We start from the raw sequence: 19,576 nt of genomic DNA, 5'->3' as shown, positions 1-19,576 counted from the left end.
CATTTTCTGTTGATCTGTTGGGGCGGTATGCAAATTGGAGTGGGTCCAGGGTGTCTGGGATGATGGAGTTAATGTGAGTCATGACCAGCCTTTCAAAGCATTTCATGGCTACAGACGTGAGTGCTACGGGTCGGTAGTCATTTAGACAGGTTACCTTAGTGTTCTTGGGCACAGTGACTATGGTGGTCTGCTTGAAACATGTTGGTATTACAGACTGGGTCAGGGAGAGGTTGAAAATGTCAGTGAAGACACTTGGCAGGTGGTCAGCACATGCTCTGAGTACACGTCCTGGTAATCCATCTGGCCCTGCAGCTTTGTGAATGTTAACCTATTTTAAGGTCTTTCTCACATTGGCTACGGATAGCGTAATCACACAGAACAGCTGGTGCTCCATTGCATGGTTCAGTGTTGCTTGCCTTGAAGTGAGCATAGAAGGTATTCAGCTCATCTGGTAGGCTCGCGTCACTGGGCAGCTCGCGGCTTAGTTTCCCTTTAATCCGTGATAGTGTCCCGCACGCTGGCTTCTATAACTCCACCTCACACGCACGCACACACACACACACACACACACACACACACACACACACACACACACACACACACACACACACACACACACACACACACACACACATACGCGCGCACACCCGCACACACACACACACACACATACGCGTGCACACACACACACACACACACACATACGCGCACACACACGCATACACCCGCACACACACACACACGCGCGCGCACACCCGCACACACACACACACACACACACACACACACACACACAAACATCTGCCTGTAGTGTAATCACCCTGGCCCAGCTAGCCTACACAAGTGCTCCTTGGTATGCCAAGCATGCGAGAGCAAAACCCACGTTCTCTATCCCTCTCTTTCTCTCCCAGTCTTTCCTTATCTCTCCGTAACAATAGCCCTGCTTGTCTGTTGACGTGTAAGATATGGGGCTGATGCATTCAGATACATTCATGACATCGGATGGTCGAGACGAAATAATGACTTGTACCACACAGTTGGGTGTGGGTCAGTTCGTAGGTCAGTCTGCTGCTTGACCAGCCATTCCAATATACTGTTCCTCAAAGCCTGGGCTCATACACATAAAGCTTCTCAGAGTAGGAGTTTTGATCTAGGATCAGTTCTGTCTTTTAGATCATAATGAATATTATTATATGGACATGATCCTAGATTAACACTCCTACCATGAGACCCAGGACTTCAGTGGAGGGGGAGACATGAGAGTAATATTGTCCCCAAGGTGCTTAACTCATAATGTTGAAATAAGATTGTGGACCATCACAGAAGAGTAGTGGAACAAGTTGTGGTACTGTAGGCCTATGCGGTTGTTTTCTGTATAGCTGTATGGTGTTTCTGTAGTGATTAGGAGGCCTATAGGGACACACGGGGATGGTTAAGGGCGGGGGGCTTAGGCAGTTAGGGGGCTGAAGTCAGAACCTCCATCCGCTCTGATCACTCCCTATGATCTCACCACAAGACCATGTGGCTGCTGTCGGATGATCGACAGATATACTATCTTTCTTTCTTTCTTTCTTTCTTTCTTTCTTTCTTTCTTTCTTTCTTTCTTTCTCTTTCTTTCTTTCTTTCTTTCTTTCTTTCTTTCTTTCTTTCTCTCTCTCTCTCTCTGTCTCTCTCTCTCTCTCTCTCTCTCTCTCTGTCTCTCTCTCTCTCTCTCTCTCTCTCTCTCTCTCTCTCTCTCTCACCCTCTGTTTGTGTGTGTAATGACTCTGTTGTTATGGTAATAATTGTGTATGCTGTGTTTCTGGGAGGTGGATCCAGTCAACAGCCCCCTCACCAAAGTTGTGTACTGTAGCTGTGTTGGGAGTAGAGGGGGGCAGAGGGGGAGTGGAGGGGGAGGTAGAATGGGGAGGCAGAGGGGGAGGTGGAGGGGGAGGTAGAACGGGGAGGCAGAGGGGGAAGTGGAGGGGGGGGTAGAAGGGGGAGGCAGAGGGGGAAGTGGAGGGGGAGGTAGAATGGGGAGGCAGAGGGGGAAGTGGAGGGGGGGAGGTAGAAGGGGGAGGCAGAGGGGGAAGTGGAGGGGGAGGTAGAATAGGGGGAGGCAGAGGGGGAAGTGGTGGGGGAGGTAGAATGGGGAGGCAGAGGGGGAAGTGGAGGGGGAGGTAGAATGGGGAGGCAGAGGGGGAGGTGGAGGGGGAGGTAGAATGGGGAGGCAGAGGGGGAAGTGGAGGGGGGAGGTAGAAGGGGGAAAGGTGGAAGACAGAAGGGGGTAAGGTGGGGCTTGTATTATTGCCATCCCCATACATTTAGACCTTGGCTGGGTCCAGAGTCAGAAATGGTCCCCGATAATATCCACCCTGATACAGCTGTGCTATATTGTCACACATACACTCACACGGGGTTCACTGGTGAGAACACACAGACACACACACACACACACACATTTACAACACACACACTAACGTGTGCTTGGTCAAACACATTCAACTAAAACCTCCATGCCCCCATTGAGTTCCACAACTCCAGTATGTCAGTATTCCATTCTGGCTGTGTAGCATTATCCAAGGACAGCACTACATTATCCCATGTCAGTATTCCATTCCATTCCAAGGACAGCACTACATTATCTCATGTCAGTATTCCATTCCATTCCAAGGACAGCACTACATTATCTCATGTCAGTATTCCATTCCATTCCAAGGACAGCACTACATTATCCCATGTCAGTAGTCCATTCCATTCCAAGGACAGCACTACATTATCCCATGTCAGTAGTCCATTCCATTCCAAGGACAGCACTACATTATCCCATGTCAGTATTCCATTCCATTCCAAGGACAGCACTACATTATCCCATGTCAGTAGTCCATTCCATTCCAAGGACAGCACTACATTATCCCATGTCAGTAGTCCATTCCATTCCAAGGACAGCACTACATTATCCCATGTCAGTATTCCATTCCATTCCAAGGACAGCACTATATTATCCCATGTCAGTATTCCATTCCATTCCAAGGACAGCACTACATTATCCCATGTCAGTATTCCATTCCATTCTAAGGACAGCACTACATTATCCCATGTCAGTATTCCATTCCAAGGACAGCACTACATTATCCCATTCCATTCCATTCCATTCCAAGGACAGCACTACATTATCCCATGTCAGTAGTCCATTCCATTCCAAGGACAGCACTACATTATCCCATGTCAATATTCCATTCCATTCCAAGGACAGCACTACATTATCCCATGTCAGTATTCCATTCCAAGGACAGCACTACATTATCCCATGTCAGTATTCCATTCCATTCCAAGGACAGCACTACATTATCCCATGTCAGTATTCCATTCCATTCCAAGGACAGCACTACATTATCTCATGTCAGTATTCCATTCCATTCCAAGGACAGCACTACATTATCCCATGTCAGTAGTCCATTCCATTCCAAGGACAGCACTACATTATCCCATGTCAGTATTCCATTCCATTCCAAGGACAGCACTACATTATCCCATGTCAGTATTCCATTCCATTCCAAGGACAGCACTACATTATCCCATGTCAGTATTCCATTCCAAGGACAGCACTACATTATCCCATGTCAGTAGTCCATTCCATTCCAAGGACAGCACTACATTATCCCATGTCAGTAGTCCATTCCATTCCAAGGACAGCACTACATTATCCCATGTCAGTATTCCATTCCATTCCAAGGACAGCACTACATTATCCCATGTCAGTATTCCATTCCATTCCAAGGACAGCACTACATTATTCCATGTCAGTAGTCCATTTCATTCTAAGGGCAGCACTTTATCCCATGTCAGTATTCCATTCCATTCCAAGGACAGCACTACATTATCCCATGTCAGTATTCCATTCCAAGGACAGTACTACATTATCCCATTCCATTCCATTCCAAGGACAGCACTACATTATCCCATGTCAGTAGTCCATTCCATTCCAAGGACAGCACTACATTATCCCATGTCAATATTCCATTCCATTCCAAGGACAGCACTACATTATCCCATGTCAGTATTCCATTCCAAGGACAGCACTACATTATCCCATGTCAGTATTCCATTCCAAGGACAGCACTACATTATCCCATGTCAGTATTCCATTCCAAGGACAGCACTACATTATCCCATGTCAGTATTCCATTCCATTCCAAGGACAGCACTACATTATCCCATGTCAGTATTCCATTCAATTCCAAGGACAGCACTACATTATCCCATGTCAGTAGTCCATTCCATTCCAAGGACAGCACTACATTATCCCATGTCAGTATTCCATTCCATTCCAAGGACAGCATTACATTATCCCATGTCAGTATTCCATTCCATTCCAAGGACAGCACTACACTATTCCATCAGCAGCCCAAAGATGTGTCCCAAATGACACCCTGGTCGCTTTATAGTGCCATACCTTTGACCAGGGCCTCAGCTCCAGCCAGGAGATCAGACTGTGTGCTGCTGCCCTGAATATAATGGGAATTCCATTTGCCCCTGAGTGATTTAGTCTCCTCGTCTTCTCATCTGTCTTCTGTATAGACAGACCCTCAACAACACACAGCTGAGAGAGAGAGAGAGAGAGAGAGAGTGGCTGTTACTATGGTCCTCTTTGGTCTGCCGTTCAATCCTGGTCCTGGTCCTGGTCCTGGTCCTGGAGAACCACAGGCTATGCAGGCTTTTGTTCCTACCCATCACTAAGACACCCGATTCCACTAATCAAAGGCTTGATGGACAGTTGATTAGTTAAATCAGGTGTGATAGTACATGGCTAGAAGAAGACCGGAGTTGAAGACGTTCTAAGGCGAGTTCTAAGTTCTAAGAAGTTGAAGTTCCAAGCCATTCTAGAAGCCATTCTAGAAGCCATTCTAGAAGCCATTTCAGAAGTAATGGTATAAACTCTAGTCTAAATAGTCAGTTATCACTAGAATCCCAGTTCACCACCAGTGTTGGGATTAGTTACCAGTGTTGGGATTAGTTACCAGTGTTGGGATTAGTTACCAGTGTTGGGATTAGTTACCAGTGTTGGGATTAGTTACCAGTGTTGGGATTAGTTATTGCATATTACTAGTTACATTAATGTAACTTACCTTAAAATATTACTTTGTGTGGAAAGTAATGCCATTACCAGTTATATAAACAAAATCAAGAAATCTGTCGGCGAGTCACGGGCGCTCAACCAAAGATGGGCCTAGAAGGTTTGATCTGTAGTTTCTCCTTTAATCTGTGGTGCTGCTACGTACTGACTCAGGTTTGATCTGTAGTTTCTCCTTTCATTTGTGGCACTGCTTTCCTGTGCTAGTCTACAAGTGGGCTCCTGAGTGGTGCAGTGGTCTAAGACACAGCACCTCAGTATTAGAGGCTTCACTACAAACACGCTGGTTCGTATCCAGGCTGTATCACAACTGACTGTGATTGGGTGTCCCGTAGGGCGGCGCACAATTGGTCTAGGTTTGACCGGTGTATGCCATCAATAAGAATTTATTCTTAGCTGACTTGCCTGGTTAATTAAATGCTGCTGAATTAGCAATGTTTACTGAAAGTCAAATAGAAAGATTTCCTGTCTTTTCATTCAAAAATCTTAAAAGATGTATAGAGTACACCCCAGAACCCTCTAGGTGCTTTTCTAAAGTCCTGTGTGGCTCAGTTGGTAGAGCGTGGTCCTTGCAATGCCAAGGTTGTGTTGTTCCATTCCCACGAGAGGGACGGGTATGAAAACGTATGCACCTGTTACTGTCAGTCGCTCTGGGTAAGAGTGTCTGCTAAATGTTGAAGTGATCACAGGTGTGCCCTCAGTACATTTCTATGGACAGACTTGTGTCATGACATTTCTTCACCTTTGTGTTCATGCTCCAGAACTAAATGAGGAAATGAGTGGAGATCGTGGAAGCACACCAGAAAGAGAATGCATATGTGTTGTTTGACAAAATAACTGGAATAATATTACCAAATGTTTAAAAAGTAATGCATAATCTGATGATGTAACAGGTTATTTTTGTAATGCATTAACCCCCAACACTGTTCACCACTGTGTCACAGAGCTGCTAGATAATAGGCCTAGTGTCTGTGTGTCTGTGTGGTTGGTTCTTGCTGGTACCATACAGTCCCAGAGTTAGTACCCAGACAATGGCTGGGATTCTCTTCACAACAGATTCTGGATGAGCGAGCGCCCACATCCCAGGGAATGACTGGCCTCTGGAACATTACAGGGAATGGGCGTCAGATATGGCCCTCACACAGGGAGGGGTCTGTGTGGCCAGTCTGGGGGGTGGGCAAGGGGGTGACACTGCCACAAAAGATCTGTCTGTCCTCCTCTGTGAGAGTCATCAGTCGTTGTTGAGGGAGAGAGGGATGGAGAGATGGAGGGAATGAGAGAGGGGAAAGGACAGAGGATTAATGTTGCCGTCAGTCCATTCTCACTTGGATGTTTTTGGGACCGAGGCTGAGAGTGAGACAGTGCAGGCTGGGAGTGAGAAAGCGCAGGCTGAGAGTGAGTGAGAGAGCGCAGGCTGAGAGTGAGAGAGCGCAGGCTGAGAGTGAGAAAGCGCAGGCTGAGAGTGAGAGAGCGCAGGCTGAGACTGAGAGAGAGCGCAGGCTGAGAGTGAGAGAGCGCAGGCTGAGAGTGTGAGAGCGCAGGCTGAGAGTAGGATAACCAAGGCTGAGAGGGAGAGAGTGCAGGCTGAGAGTAGGATGACCAAGGATGAGAAGGAGAGAGTGCAGGCTGAGAGTAGGATGACCGAGGCTGAGAGTGAGAGAGAGAGCAGGCTGAGAGTGAGAGAGCTCAGGCTGAGAGTGAGAGAGCTCATGCTGAGGCGCCGGCTGAGACTCATGCTGAGAGTGAAAGAGCGCCGGCTGAGAGTGAGGATGACAGGCTGAAGGAAAGAGAGCGCCGGCTGAGAGTGAGAGAGAGAGCAGGCTGAGAGTGAAAGAGAGCGCCGGCTGAGAGAGAGAGCTCATGCTGAGAGTGAAAGAGACCGCCGGCTGAGAGTGAGAGAGAGAGCAGGCTGAGAGTGAAAGAGACCGCCGGCTGAGAGTGAGAGAGAGAGCAGGCTGAGAGTGAGAGAGAGAGGCTGAGAGTGAGAGAGAGAGCAGGCTGAGAGTGAAAGAGACCGCCGGCTGAGAGTGAGAGAGCTCAGGCTGAGAGTGAGAGAGACCGCCGGCTGAGACTGAGAGAGCGCAGGCTGAGAGTGAGAGAGCTCAGGCTGGTGTGTGCAGTGGAGAGGAAAGGATAGATGCAGGACACAGGTCATCACTGTGCTACTGACATATAGGTCAGGATGCAGCAAGGGGACAGGATGCTCTGCTACTGACTGAAAGAGGGAGACCTTAGAGCAGGGGTAGGCAACTACATTCAGCTGCGGGGCAATTTTTTGTTGGAGTGAATGGTCGGTGTGTCGGAACATGTTTATAATAATTTGTACACTGCAAATTGACCAGAACTTGTACCAAACCCCCAAAACAGATTTTATTTTAATAGAAATATAATTTCAAACCTTGATTACATTGAGACACGATCACATATTTATTTTTTTATTTGTTATTTTTAATTTTTATTTTTAGCTGAATTCCTGATGATTTTACTGTATATATATTTTTAACCCCTCCCCCAAAAAACTATTTTTTGGTCCATGTCTTTTGCTCCCATTTTTTGGTAATATCAAAACAAGTCAACCTGGCGAAGATTGTGTCTTAGAGGATAGTTGACCTATTGCAAGACGGATGACTCATATCGCAGGACAATGGTGTGTATTTGGCCAGATTACATTTTTCTGAGGCTTGGAATTAGAGAGTCATTGTCAGAAATAAAAACAATGCTGAATAATAGTTGTGTCGTAAGGTCATTCTCTAAAATCTCTGTTTTTTTTTTTTTTTTTTTTTTTAATCTGTCTCCCAAGTCCAACTCCTGAAATCCACAGAAGTCGGCCGCCAGAGTCTTCTGTACCTGAAAGAGATCGGCGATGGCTGGTTCGGAAAGGTAAGACCACTCACTCTCTCCTCACTTTTTCTTGTCAATTCATTTGGGTTATTTTCACTGTGCTGGAAGCTACGATACGGGTTTATGAGAGGTAGTTAAATGTTCTGTCAACTTCGGCAGGCTCACGGTTGTTATGCGCTGAGCTGTGATCCTAGGTGTGTTTGAGTCAGCCTGTTTAAATGGCCGACACGCTACATTACCTGGAATGTGTGTCCGTATCGGTAATGATGGGCTGATCCACAAGCCTTTGATGTCTGCCTGCCTGCCTGCCTGCCTGCCTGCCTGACTGACTGCCTGACTGCCTGACTGCCTGACTGCCTGCCTGACTGCCTGACTGTCTGCCTGACTGCCTGCCCTGACTGACTGTTTGCCTGACTGCCTGCCTGACTGCCTGCCTGCCTGACTGACTGTCTGCCTGACTGCCTGACTGACTGCCTGACTGCCTGACTGCCTGACGCTGTACAGAGAGGTATAGAACGCCGTGGAAAGACTGGGAGAGAACCGTGTAGCCTGCCCTCGCAATGCAGCAGTTTTTAGTTAGCATTTCACTCTGTTTTTATTGTCAGATAACCATCTTACACTGAGTGATGGCTATTAGCTACTGTAACACTAGATAACCATCTTACTCTGAGTGATGAGAATGAACTACTGTAACACTAGATAACCATCTTACTCTGAGTGAGGGGAATTAGCTACTGTAACACTAGATAACCATCTTACACTGAGTGATGGCTATTAGCTACTGTAACACTAGATAACTGATTCTTGTCATTCTCTCGTTCCCTCCCTCTTTCTGTTTCTTTGTTCTGTTCCTTCTCACACTCATACACTCTTACACACATACTTTCCCCACACTTGTGTACCTTGACTGGGTATGTCCATTCGTGTGTGTGTCTCTGTGACTGCATGCATACCTCTCTGTGTGTCTCTGTGACTGCGTGCATACCTCTCTGTGTGTCTGTGATTGCATGCATACCTCTCTGTGTGTCTCTGTGACTGCATGCATACCTCTCTGTGTGTCTCTGTGACTGCATGCATACCTCTCTGTGTGTCTCTGTGACTGCATGCATACCTCTCTGTGTGTCTGTGACTGCATGCACACCTCTCTGTGTGTCTCTGTGACTGCATGCATACCTCTCTGTGTGTCTCTGTGACTGCATGCATACCTCTCTGTGTGTCTCTGTGACTGCATGCATACCTCTCTGTGTGTCTCTGTGACTGCATGCATACCTCTCTGTGTGTCTCTGTGACTGCATGCATACCTCTCTGTGTGTCTCTGTGACTGCATGCATACCTCTCTGTGTGTCTCTGTGACTGCGTGCATACCTCTCTGTGTGTCTGTGACTGCATGCATACCTCTCTGTGTGTCTCTGTGACTGCATGCATACCTCTCTGTGTGTCTCTGTGACTGCATGCATACCTCTCTGTGTGTCTCTGTGACTGCATGCATACCTCTCTGTGTGTCTCTGTGACTGCATGCATACCTCTCTGTGTGTCTCTGTGACTGCATGCATACCTCTCTGTGTGTCTCTGTGACTGCATGCATACCTCTCTGTGTGTCTCTGTGACTGCATGCATACCTCTCTGTGTGTCTCTGTATCTCTTGGTCTGTCTCTTGTTGGTCTCTTTATGAATCTGCATGTCCTGTGTGTGCTTCTCTGTGTATCTCTCTATTTCCTGTGTATGCCCCTCTGTCTCTGTGTATCTCTCTATTTCCTGTGTATGCCCCTCTGTCTCTGTGTGTCTCTCTATTTCCTGTGTATGCCCCTCTGTCTCTGTGTATCTCTCTATGTCCTGTGTATGCCCCTCTGTCTCTGTGTGTCTCTCTATTTCCTTGCATTTGTGTGACTGTCCACCTTTCACCTGAATGTGTGGGTCCTCCTCAACCATGTTTGTCCTCAACAATCATCACCTCCATGTGTGTGTACTGTTTGGGAATTATTGTTTTGTTTCTGTGTGTCTCTCTGTGTTTCTGTCTTTATGTGTCTCTCTGTCTGTCTTTCTGTCTCTGTGTGTCTCTTTCTGTCTGTCTGTCTGTCTGTCTGTCTGTCTGTCTGTCTGTCTGTCTGTCTGTCTGTCTGTCTGTCTGTCTGTCTGTCTGTCTGTCTGTCTGTCTGTCTGTCTGTCTGTCTGTCTGTCTGTCTGTCTGTCTCTATTTGTGTCTCTCTGTTTGACTTTGTGTGTATATCTTCCATTCCAATCTCTCCTCATGTCTGTCTGTGTGTCTCCGTGTGTGTACCCTGTGTGTGTGTCTGTGTGTGTGTGTCTCCGTGTGTGTACCCTGTGTGTGTGTCTGTGTGTGTGTGTCTCCGTGTGTGTACCCTGTGTGTGTGTCTGTGTGTGTGTACCCTGTGTGTCTGTGTGTGTGTGTGTGTCTCCGTGTGTGTACCCTGTGTGTGTGTCTGTGTGTGTGTGTCTCCCATGTGTGTACCCTGTGTGTGTGTGTCTGTGTGTGTGTGTCTCCCATGTGTGTACCCTGTGTGTGTGTGTCTCTCATGTGTGTACCCTGTGTGTCTGTGTGTGTGTGCGTCTCCCATGTGTGTACCCTGTGTGTGTGTGTGTCTGTGTGTGTGTGCGTCTCCCATGTGTGTGCCCTGTGTGTGTCTGTGTGGCTCCCATACCAGGTTCTCCTGGGGGAGGTGAATGCGGGCCTCAGCTCCACCCAGGTGGTGGTTAAGGAGCTCAAGGCCAGTGCCAGCGTTCAGGACCAGATGCACTTCCTGGAGGAGTCCCAGCCATACCGGTGAACAGACTTTCTCTGTCTCTATCTGTTCATCAGGCTTAAGCCATGTTTCAGTCAGGCCAATCATATCAATATTATGATCAGTGATTAGTTAGTTCATTGACTATAACTGCCTTGAACGTGAGGGATCTAACATTAAGTTGTCCTATTTTGAGATGTGAGGTATCACGATCTCTTTCAATAATGACAGGTATGGAGGAGGTCTTTATTCCAGTGAGATTGCTAAGGCGAACACTGCCATGTTTAGTTTTGCCCAACCTAGAACGAGGCACAGACACGGTCTCAATGGGGATAGCTGAGCTGACTGTGCTAGTGGCAGACTCCACTAAGCTGACAGGCTGGCTAACAGCCTGCTGCGTGGCCTGTACCCAACTCTCTGCCATTCTACCAGTGTTTTGTGCCTCCACTAACCCTCTGCCATTGTGCCCGTCCGTCTCCAGTGCCCTCCAACACCCAGCGCTCCTACATTGCCTGGCGCAGTGCACTGAGGTGACCCCCTACCTGCTGATCATGGAATTCTGCCCTCTGGTGAGTACTGGACTGGACTGGATTGGACTGTCATTGCATCACTGTATATAGAACTATCTGTCTGTGGCCATTGCAGTCAGTAGCCTGCTGGACTGGCTGGAGTTCTATTGCTACAGTGAGTGACCAGTATGTATAACAATCATCATGGACTGGACTAGACTGGACCCTCACTTCAGCACTGTGTCTCTCTGTCTCCAGACATTGTAGTCAGTTTAAGACAGGGTTTCCTAAACTTGGTCCTGGGCCCCCCCCTCCCCCTGGGTGTACGTTTTGGTTTTTGCCCTAGCACTACACAGCTGATTCATTAATCAAAGCGTGATGATGAGTTGGTCATTTGAATCAGCTGTGTAGTGATAGGGTGAAAAAGCAAATGTACAGCCAGGACCGAGTTTGGGAAACGCTGCTCTAAAACACTTAGTGTGAAGATAGATTATATTTGGATGCATTCAACTGCCCCCCAGTGGCCAGATATTGTATAACTTGCTGAGTGGGCAATCAAATGATCATGTGGTGTCCATTCTGAGGGAAGACCTATATTTTTTTTCCACTTAGATTGGAGTCATTAAAACTCGTTTTTCATCCACTCCACAAATTTCTTGTTAACAAACTATAGTTTTGGCAAGTCGGTTAGGACATCTACTTTGTGCATGACATAAGTAATTTTTCCAACAATTGTTTACAGACAGATTATTTCACTTATAATTCATCGTATCACAATTCCAGTGGGTCAGAAGTTTACATACACTAAGTTGACTGTGCCTTTAAACAGCTTGGAAAATTCCAGAAAATTACGTCTTGGTTTTAGAAGCTTCTGATAGGCTACTTGACATCATTTGAGTCAATCGTAGGTGTACCTGTGGGTGTATTTCAAGTCCTACCTTCAAACTCAGTGCCTCTTTGCTTGACATCATGGGAAAATGAAAAGAAATCTGCCAAGACCTCAGAAAAAAAATTGTAGACCTCCACAAGTCTGGTTTATCCTTGGGAACAATTTCCAAACACCTGAAGGTACCACGTTCATCTGTACAAACAATAGTATGCAAGTATAAACTCCATGGGACCACGCGGCCGTCATACCGCTCAGGTAGGAGACGTGTTCTGTCTCCTAGAGATGAACGTATTTTGGTCCGAAAAGTGCAAATCATTCCCAGAACAACAGCAAAGGACCTTGTGAAGATGCTGGAGGAAACAGGTACAAAAGTATCTATAGCCACAGTAAAACGAGTCCTATATCGACATAACCTGAAAGGCCTCTCAGCAAGGAAGAAGCCACGGCTCCAAAACTGCCATAAAAAGCCAGACCACGGTTTGCAACTGCACATGGGGACAAAGATCACACTTTTTGGAGAAATGTCCTCTGGTCTGTTGAAACAAAAATATAACTGTTTGGCCATAATAACCATTATGTTTGGAGGAAAAAGGGGGAGGCTTGCAAGCTGAAGAACTCCATCCCAACCGTGAATCACAGGGGTGGCAGCATCATGTTGTGGAGGTTCTTTGCAGCAGGAGGGACTGGTGCACTTCACAAAATAGATGGCATCATGAGGAATGAAAAAGCAACATCTCAAGACATCAGTCAGGAAGTTAAAGCTTGGTCACAAATGGGTCTTCCAAATGGACAATGACCAAGCATACATCCAACGTTGTGGCAAAATGGCTTAAGGACAACAACGTCAAGGTATTGGAGTGGCTGTCACAATTCCCTGACCTCAATCCTATAGAACATTTGTGGGCAGAACTGAAGAAGGTATGTGAGCAAGGAGGCCTACCAACCATCATTGTCTCTACTATTATTCTGACATTTCAAATTCTTAAAATAAAGTAGTGATCCTAACTGACCTAAGACAGGGACATTTTACTAGGAATAAATGTCAGGAATTGTGAAAAATTGAGTTTAAATGTATTTGGCTAAGGTGTATGTAAACTTCCGACTTCAACTGTAACTGCACTCATTGACTACCTACCTACACTCTTTTCACTTCCAAAAAGTCCTTCAGCCTATAGTAACTCGAGACCTAATTGTAGTGTAACTATTTGTGTAAGCATCATCCTTGTTATACTATAACTGTGTCAATATCTTTTGTATCTCTGCTATATATCCACCAGAGTGGGGGTCAATCCCCTTTAAATTCTAGTCAATTCAGGAAGTACACTAACATTCCATTTCTCTTCAGATCTTTTTCATGAGTAAACTTGTGGAATTGGAATTTTGTTTACTTTCTAAATTGGCTGGAATTATTATGGGATTGACTCCAACTCTGATCTCCACCACATGTCCTCATGTCACCAGGGAGATGTGAAAGGGTACCTGCGGAGCTGTCGGGCTTCAGACACAATGACCCCTGAACCCCTGATCCTGCAGAGGATGGCCTGTGAGATCGCCTCAGGACTCCTGCACCTGCACAAACACAACTTCATACACAGGTGTGTGTCGCTCCGTTTATCTGTCTCTGCCACAAACTGTCGATTGATTGATTGATTGATTGATTGATTGATTGATTGATTGACTGATTGACTGATTGATTGATTGATTGACTGATTGATTGACTGATTGATTGATTTTCATTCATCAGTAAAACAACAATATACATACACACACAGTACATACAGAAAACGTGACCAGGAAGTCAGAGACTTATTTTAGTTCTGACCCCTATCCTTGGTTTATATACAGTGACTTGTGAAAGTATTCAGACCCCTTGACTTTTCCATTTTTTTATGTTACAGCCTTATTCTAAAATTGATTAAAAAATCTAAAAAAAAATCCTCAGCAATCTACACACAATACCCCATAATGACAAAGTGAAAAAAGTTTTTTTGAAATTTTAGCAAATGTGCATTGTTTTTGCACTGACAGTGCATCTCAGTGCAAAAACCAAGCCATGAGGTCAAGGCACAGATCTGGGGAAGGGTACCAACACCTTTCTGCAACATTAAAAGTTGCAGAAATGGGAGAATCTTCCAGAAGGACAACCATATCTATAGCACTCCACCAATCTTGCCTTTATGGTAGAGTGGCCAGTCGGAAACCACTCCTCAGCAAAAGGCACATGATAGCCCCCATTGGAGTTTGCCAAAAGGCACCTAAAGACTCTCAGACCATGAGAAACAAGATTCTCTGGTCTGATGAAACAAAGACTGAACTACTTGAATACCAAGCATCATGTCTGGAGGAAACCTGGCACCATCCCTATGGTGAAGCATGGTGGTGCCAGCATCATGCTGTGGAGATGTTTTTCAGAGGCAGGAACTGGGGGACTAGTCAGGATCGAGGCAAAGATGATTGCTGCAAAGAACAGCGAGATCCTTGATGAAAACCTGCTCCAGAGCGCTCAGGACCTTAAACTGGGGCAAAGGTTCACCTTCCAACAAGACAATGACCCTAAGCACACAGCCAAGACAATGCAGGAGTGGCTTCGGGACAAGTCTCTGAATGTCCTTGAGTGGCCCAGCCAGAGCCCGGACTTGAACCCGATCGAACATCTCTGGAGAGACCTGAAAATAGCTGTGCAGCGACGCTCCCCATCCAACCTGACAGAGCTTGAAAGGATCTGCTGAGAAGAATGGGAGAAACTCCCCAAATACAGGTGTGAGAAGCTTGTAGCGTCATACCCCAAAAAAACTCTCAACGCTGTAATCGCTGCCAAGGTTCAACAATGTACTGAATAAAGGGTCTGAGTACGTAACGTAAATGTGATATTTCAGTTTTTTGCTTTGTAATTATGGGGTATTGTGTGTAGATTGATGAGGGGGAAAAAACAATTTATCACATTTTGTAATGTAACAAAATGTGGAAAAAGTTAAAGTGTGTAAATACATTCTGAAGGTGTTATATATATATACAGTTACATAGATACAGACACAAGTTGTACTTGTTATACTACAAACCACTCAATGCCGTTGTATGGCACTGATATCACCCTGGCGACTGTTACCGAGTAGTCACCGTATTCTCCTTCTGGAGAAACTTAGAATGGCTGGGTTGAGGCTAGTTTACCAGAATCCTGCAGCTGTGATTGGTTGGCTCTTCTTCCTGGTTCCTGTTGGTTTCTTCCTGTAACAATATCCTGGTGCTGCCTGAGTGCCTCTTCGTAGACTCCAGCATCAGTGATTTTGTTGCAGGGGGGGACCCCTTCTCTCCAGAGTGACCCCTGCTCTTCCTTTCACTGATGTCTACAACATCCACTTAATGAGGAACGAGGTCTCGTATGGTTCAATCGGTAGGGAATGGTGGTTGCTATGCCAGGATTGTGATGGTGGTTGCTATGCCAGGATTGTGATGGTGGTTGCTATGCCAGGATAGGGCTGACCATATGTAAAATGTATGCACGGATGATTATAAGTTGTGTCTGCTCAATGACATGTACCATTATTAGGAATGGTTTGAATTGATAAGTAACAATGTTTGACATTTATTGACTGAATTTCTGTAAGACTTTTAGTACAGTGTTGAACATGCCACCATGGTTGGTGTGATACCTTGACTGTTATGCATAGCCATCAATCAGTTATCCTCTAATGTACAAATGTGTTCTCTGTCTTCCCCCCCCGCAGTGACCTGGCCCTGAGAAACTGCCTGCTGACCGCTGACGTCACAGTGAAGATCGGAGACTACGGCCTGTCACACAACAAGTACAAAGAGGACTACTTTGAGACATCAGACCAGATGTACGTGCCCCTGCGTTGGATCGCTCCAGAACTCATAGATGAAGTCCATGGCAACCTTCTGGTGGTAGACCAGAGCAAACAGAGCAACGTCTGGTAATGAATGATTTAATTAACCAATCAGTCAGTATGGGTAGTCCATGGCAACCTTCTGGTGGAGAGAGCTCAGTTGGTAGAGCACGGAACTTGCAACGCTTCGATAGTGTGTTTGATTCCGGAGATCATGGTAGAGATAGCATTCAGAACCCAATTATCTAGTATTACACATTCAACCCTATGGGCCAGTTTCCCTGACTCACATTCAGCCAAATCCTGGACTATGAAAAACCTCAATGCTTTTTAGTCTAGGACTTGGCTGATTCTGTATCCGGAAAAATGTCCCTATCTGGAAACTGACACCATAAAATATGTGAATGTGATTAGGGGTTCGCAGCAAAACCTATTGTTATCAGGGGGGCTGAGGGGCTCATAAATCACAGCAAAACCTATTGTTATCAGGGGGCTGAGGGGCTCATAAATCACAGCAAAACCTATTGTTATCAGGGGGGCTGAGGGGCTCATAAATCACAGCAAAACCTATTGTTATCAGGGGGCTGAGGGGCTCATAAATCACAGCAAAACCTATTGTTATCAGGGGGGCTGAGGGGCTCATAAATCACAGCAAAACCTATTGTTATCAGGGGGCTGAGGGGCTCATAAATCACAGCAAAACCTATTGTTATCAGGGGGGCTGAGGGGCTCATAAATCACAGCAAAACCTATTGTTATCAGGGGGGCTAAGGGGCTCATAAATCACAGCAAAACCTATTGTTATCAGGGGGCTGAGGGGCTCATAAATCACAGCAAAACCTATTGTTATCAGGGGGGCTGAGGGGCTCATAAATCACAGCAAAACCTATTGTTATTGGGGGGGCTGAGGGGCTCATAAATCACAGCAAAACCTATTGTTATCAGGGGGGCTGAGGGGCTCATAAATCACAGCAAAACCTATTGTTATCAGGGGGGCTGAGGGGCTCATAAATCACAGCAAAACCTATTGTTATCAGGGGGCTGAGGGGCTCATAAATCACAGCAAAACCTATTGTTATCAGGGGGGGGGCTAAGGGGCTCATAAATCACAGCAAAACTTATTGTTATCAGGGGGCTGAGGGGCTCATAAATCACAGCAAAACCTATTGTTATTGGGGGGCTGAGGGGCTCATAAATCACAGCAAAACCTATTGTTATGGGGGGCTGAGGGGCTCATAAATCACAGCAAAACCTAATTGTTATCAGGGGGGCTGAGGGGCTCATAAATCACAGCAAAACCTATTGTTATCAGGGGGAGGGGGCTGAGGGATGTGCCCCTGCGTTGGATCGCTCCAGAACTCATAGATGAAGTCCATGGCAACCTTCTGGTGGTAGACCAGAGCAAACAGAGCAACTTCTGGTAATGAATGATTGGCTGAGGGATTGGTCATTGAGTTATTGACAAATCATAAATCTCATTTTACATGTCCATTTAAACCACCCTGTAAATCCACTCTGATCTTGTGTCCTTTCTGTCCTTCTGTGAACCCCGTAGGTATATTTGCCAAATGTTTTTCCCAATAAATATTGGTGGTTATGCTTCACGTGTTGTTCTTCTCCGTGATTCTATAGTGTCATGTTGAGTGGGTTTCTTTGGTCTTTCTGGTCTCTCTCAGGTCTCTGGGAGTGACTATCTGGGAGTTATTTGAGTTGGGGAACCAGCCGTACAGACAGTACTCAGACAGACAGGTGTTAACCTACGCCGTGAGGGAACAGCAGCTCAGACTGCCCAAGCCCCTGCTCAAAATACCCTTGGCAGAGCGCTGGTAAGTCACGCACGTACGCACACAAGGGAGCAACACAGGGGCACACACACACACACACACACACACACACACACACACACACACACACACACACACACACACACACACACACACACACACACACACACACACACACACACACACACACACAATCTTACCTTTTCTCGTTCTAAACCTTAATAAGTAATCTGGGGCTCTCGCTCTATGTCCCATCAATATCTTCTCATTCTAGTGGCTCGGTGAGACAGACATCACATGCTGTGTCGCAAACGGCGCTGTGTTCCCTATCCAGAGCATATGACTCTGTTCAAAAGTAGCACACTAAATAGAGAATAGGGTGCGCATACATAAATATGACTGATGTGATGATGCGTAAAACAAAAGGGATCCGATCTCATTATCTCTGAAGATGGGGGAGGTAATATAAACCCCATCTCTCATAGGGTAAGAATTGATTCCTCATCTCATCAATGGATTCCAATAAAAATGCAGATGCTGTGTGGTGGTTTTCATTTTCTTCACATTTCATTTGCATCAAATCAAATCAAATGTATTTATATAGCCCTTCGTACATCAAGCAATGCAGGTGTAGAATGGAACCCTGTTGCTGAATGGAACCCTGTTGCTAAATGGAACCCTGTGGCTAAATGGAACCCTGTGGCTAAATGGAACCCTGTGGCTAAATGGAACCCTGTTGCTAAATGGAACCCTGTTGCTGAATGGAACCCTGTTGCTGAATGGAACCCTGTTGCCAAATGGAACCCTGTTGCTAAATGGAACCCTGTTGCTGAATGGAACCCTGTTGCTGAATGGAACCCTGTTGCTGAATGGAACCCTGTTGCTGAATGGAACCCTGTTGCTGAATGGAACCCTGTTGCTGAATGTAACCCTGTTGCTAAATGGAACCATATTCCCAAATGCACAACTTTTGGCCACAGCTAATAGATGAATTTGTGGTTCATTATATCTTGCTACATGTATCTCATGATTGTTGTAATGGTTATTGTGGTGTGTGTTCCCTCTTGCCACCAGGTATGAGGTGATGCAGTTCTGCTGGCTCCAACCAGACCAGAGGCCCAATACAGAGGAGGTCCACCTGTTACTCAGCTACCTGTGTGCCAAGGGGGCCAGCGAGGCCGAGGAGGACTTTGAGAGACGCTGGAACTCCCTGCGTCCCAACCCCAACGCCGGCCAACGAAGCAGCAGCCTTCATCACGGGGCCGGAACCCTGGCCACTGGTACGTCATGTTCAGGCCACTTTTTATGGCTCATGACTACTTTGTGTTCTGTGTTTTTTTGTTGTTGTCTCGCACACGTTGTGCGTCTCAGAAGAAAACAGAAACGGCTCTTTTCAGTATCACTTTAGTGTATTAAAGGGAAGCTTCACCATTGGTCACTGTGTGTTTTTCCAGTCTCCCTACATCATTTTGATTGAGTGGGTGTTTCAGATGGAATTATGCACTATAGCAGTATTTGTTTTTATTTTCGCGCCAGGAGTGTTCAACCGATGTCGTCATCGGTTGATTGAGTCTGCTGCCTGATATAAAAATGTATGGAGTCATATTTTGTAGCAACTATTGTGGCCTTTGTGTTTTGCCAATTGTACGATCACGCTAGCATGAGTAGATACTTCTGTCCGTGTTCAAGAGAGCCATTGAACTTGTCTCAACAATGTTCCTCTATACAAGGACATAACAGGATATCTAGGTTCAGTATTATCCCTGGCTTTGTAAAGACTACAGCCTGACGGGAGCCCTACTAAGGTGCTATGAATTCTTGGATAGTGTGGTTTGCTTACAACCAGGAAAAGTA

General features: G+C 46.1%; 1 protein-coding gene across 1 annotated transcript in view; it reads left to right on the top strand.

Moving 5' to 3' along the window:
- The window catches only part of LOC112235939 (serine/threonine-protein kinase LMTK1-like), a 47,979-nt gene that overhangs the window by 11,510 nt on the left and 16,893 nt on the right, over nucleotides 1–19,576 (top strand). The window contains exons 3-9 of the mRNA XM_042305841.1: nucleotides 7,914–7,993; nucleotides 10,618–10,736; nucleotides 11,177–11,264; nucleotides 13,555–13,688; nucleotides 15,819–16,025; nucleotides 17,615–17,764; nucleotides 18,797–19,002. Coding sequence (XP_042161775.1) covers nucleotides 7,914–7,993; nucleotides 10,618–10,736; nucleotides 11,177–11,264; nucleotides 13,555–13,688; nucleotides 15,819–16,025; nucleotides 17,615–17,764; nucleotides 18,797–19,002 — 984 coding nt within the window. The remainder of the gene's footprint in view (nucleotides 1–7,913; nucleotides 7,994–10,617; nucleotides 10,737–11,176; nucleotides 11,265–13,554; nucleotides 13,689–15,818; nucleotides 16,026–17,614; nucleotides 17,765–18,796; nucleotides 19,003–19,576) is intronic.

This window comes from Oncorhynchus tshawytscha, linkage group LG25 (assembly GCF_018296145.1).
Source record: "Oncorhynchus tshawytscha isolate Ot180627B linkage group LG25, Otsh_v2.0, whole genome shotgun sequence".
Taxonomy (NCBI): Eukaryota; Metazoa; Chordata; class Actinopteri; order Salmoniformes; family Salmonidae; genus Oncorhynchus; species Oncorhynchus tshawytscha.
The sequence above is the reverse complement of the archived record's forward strand: the minus strand, read 5'-3'. Positions and strand labels throughout refer to the sequence as shown.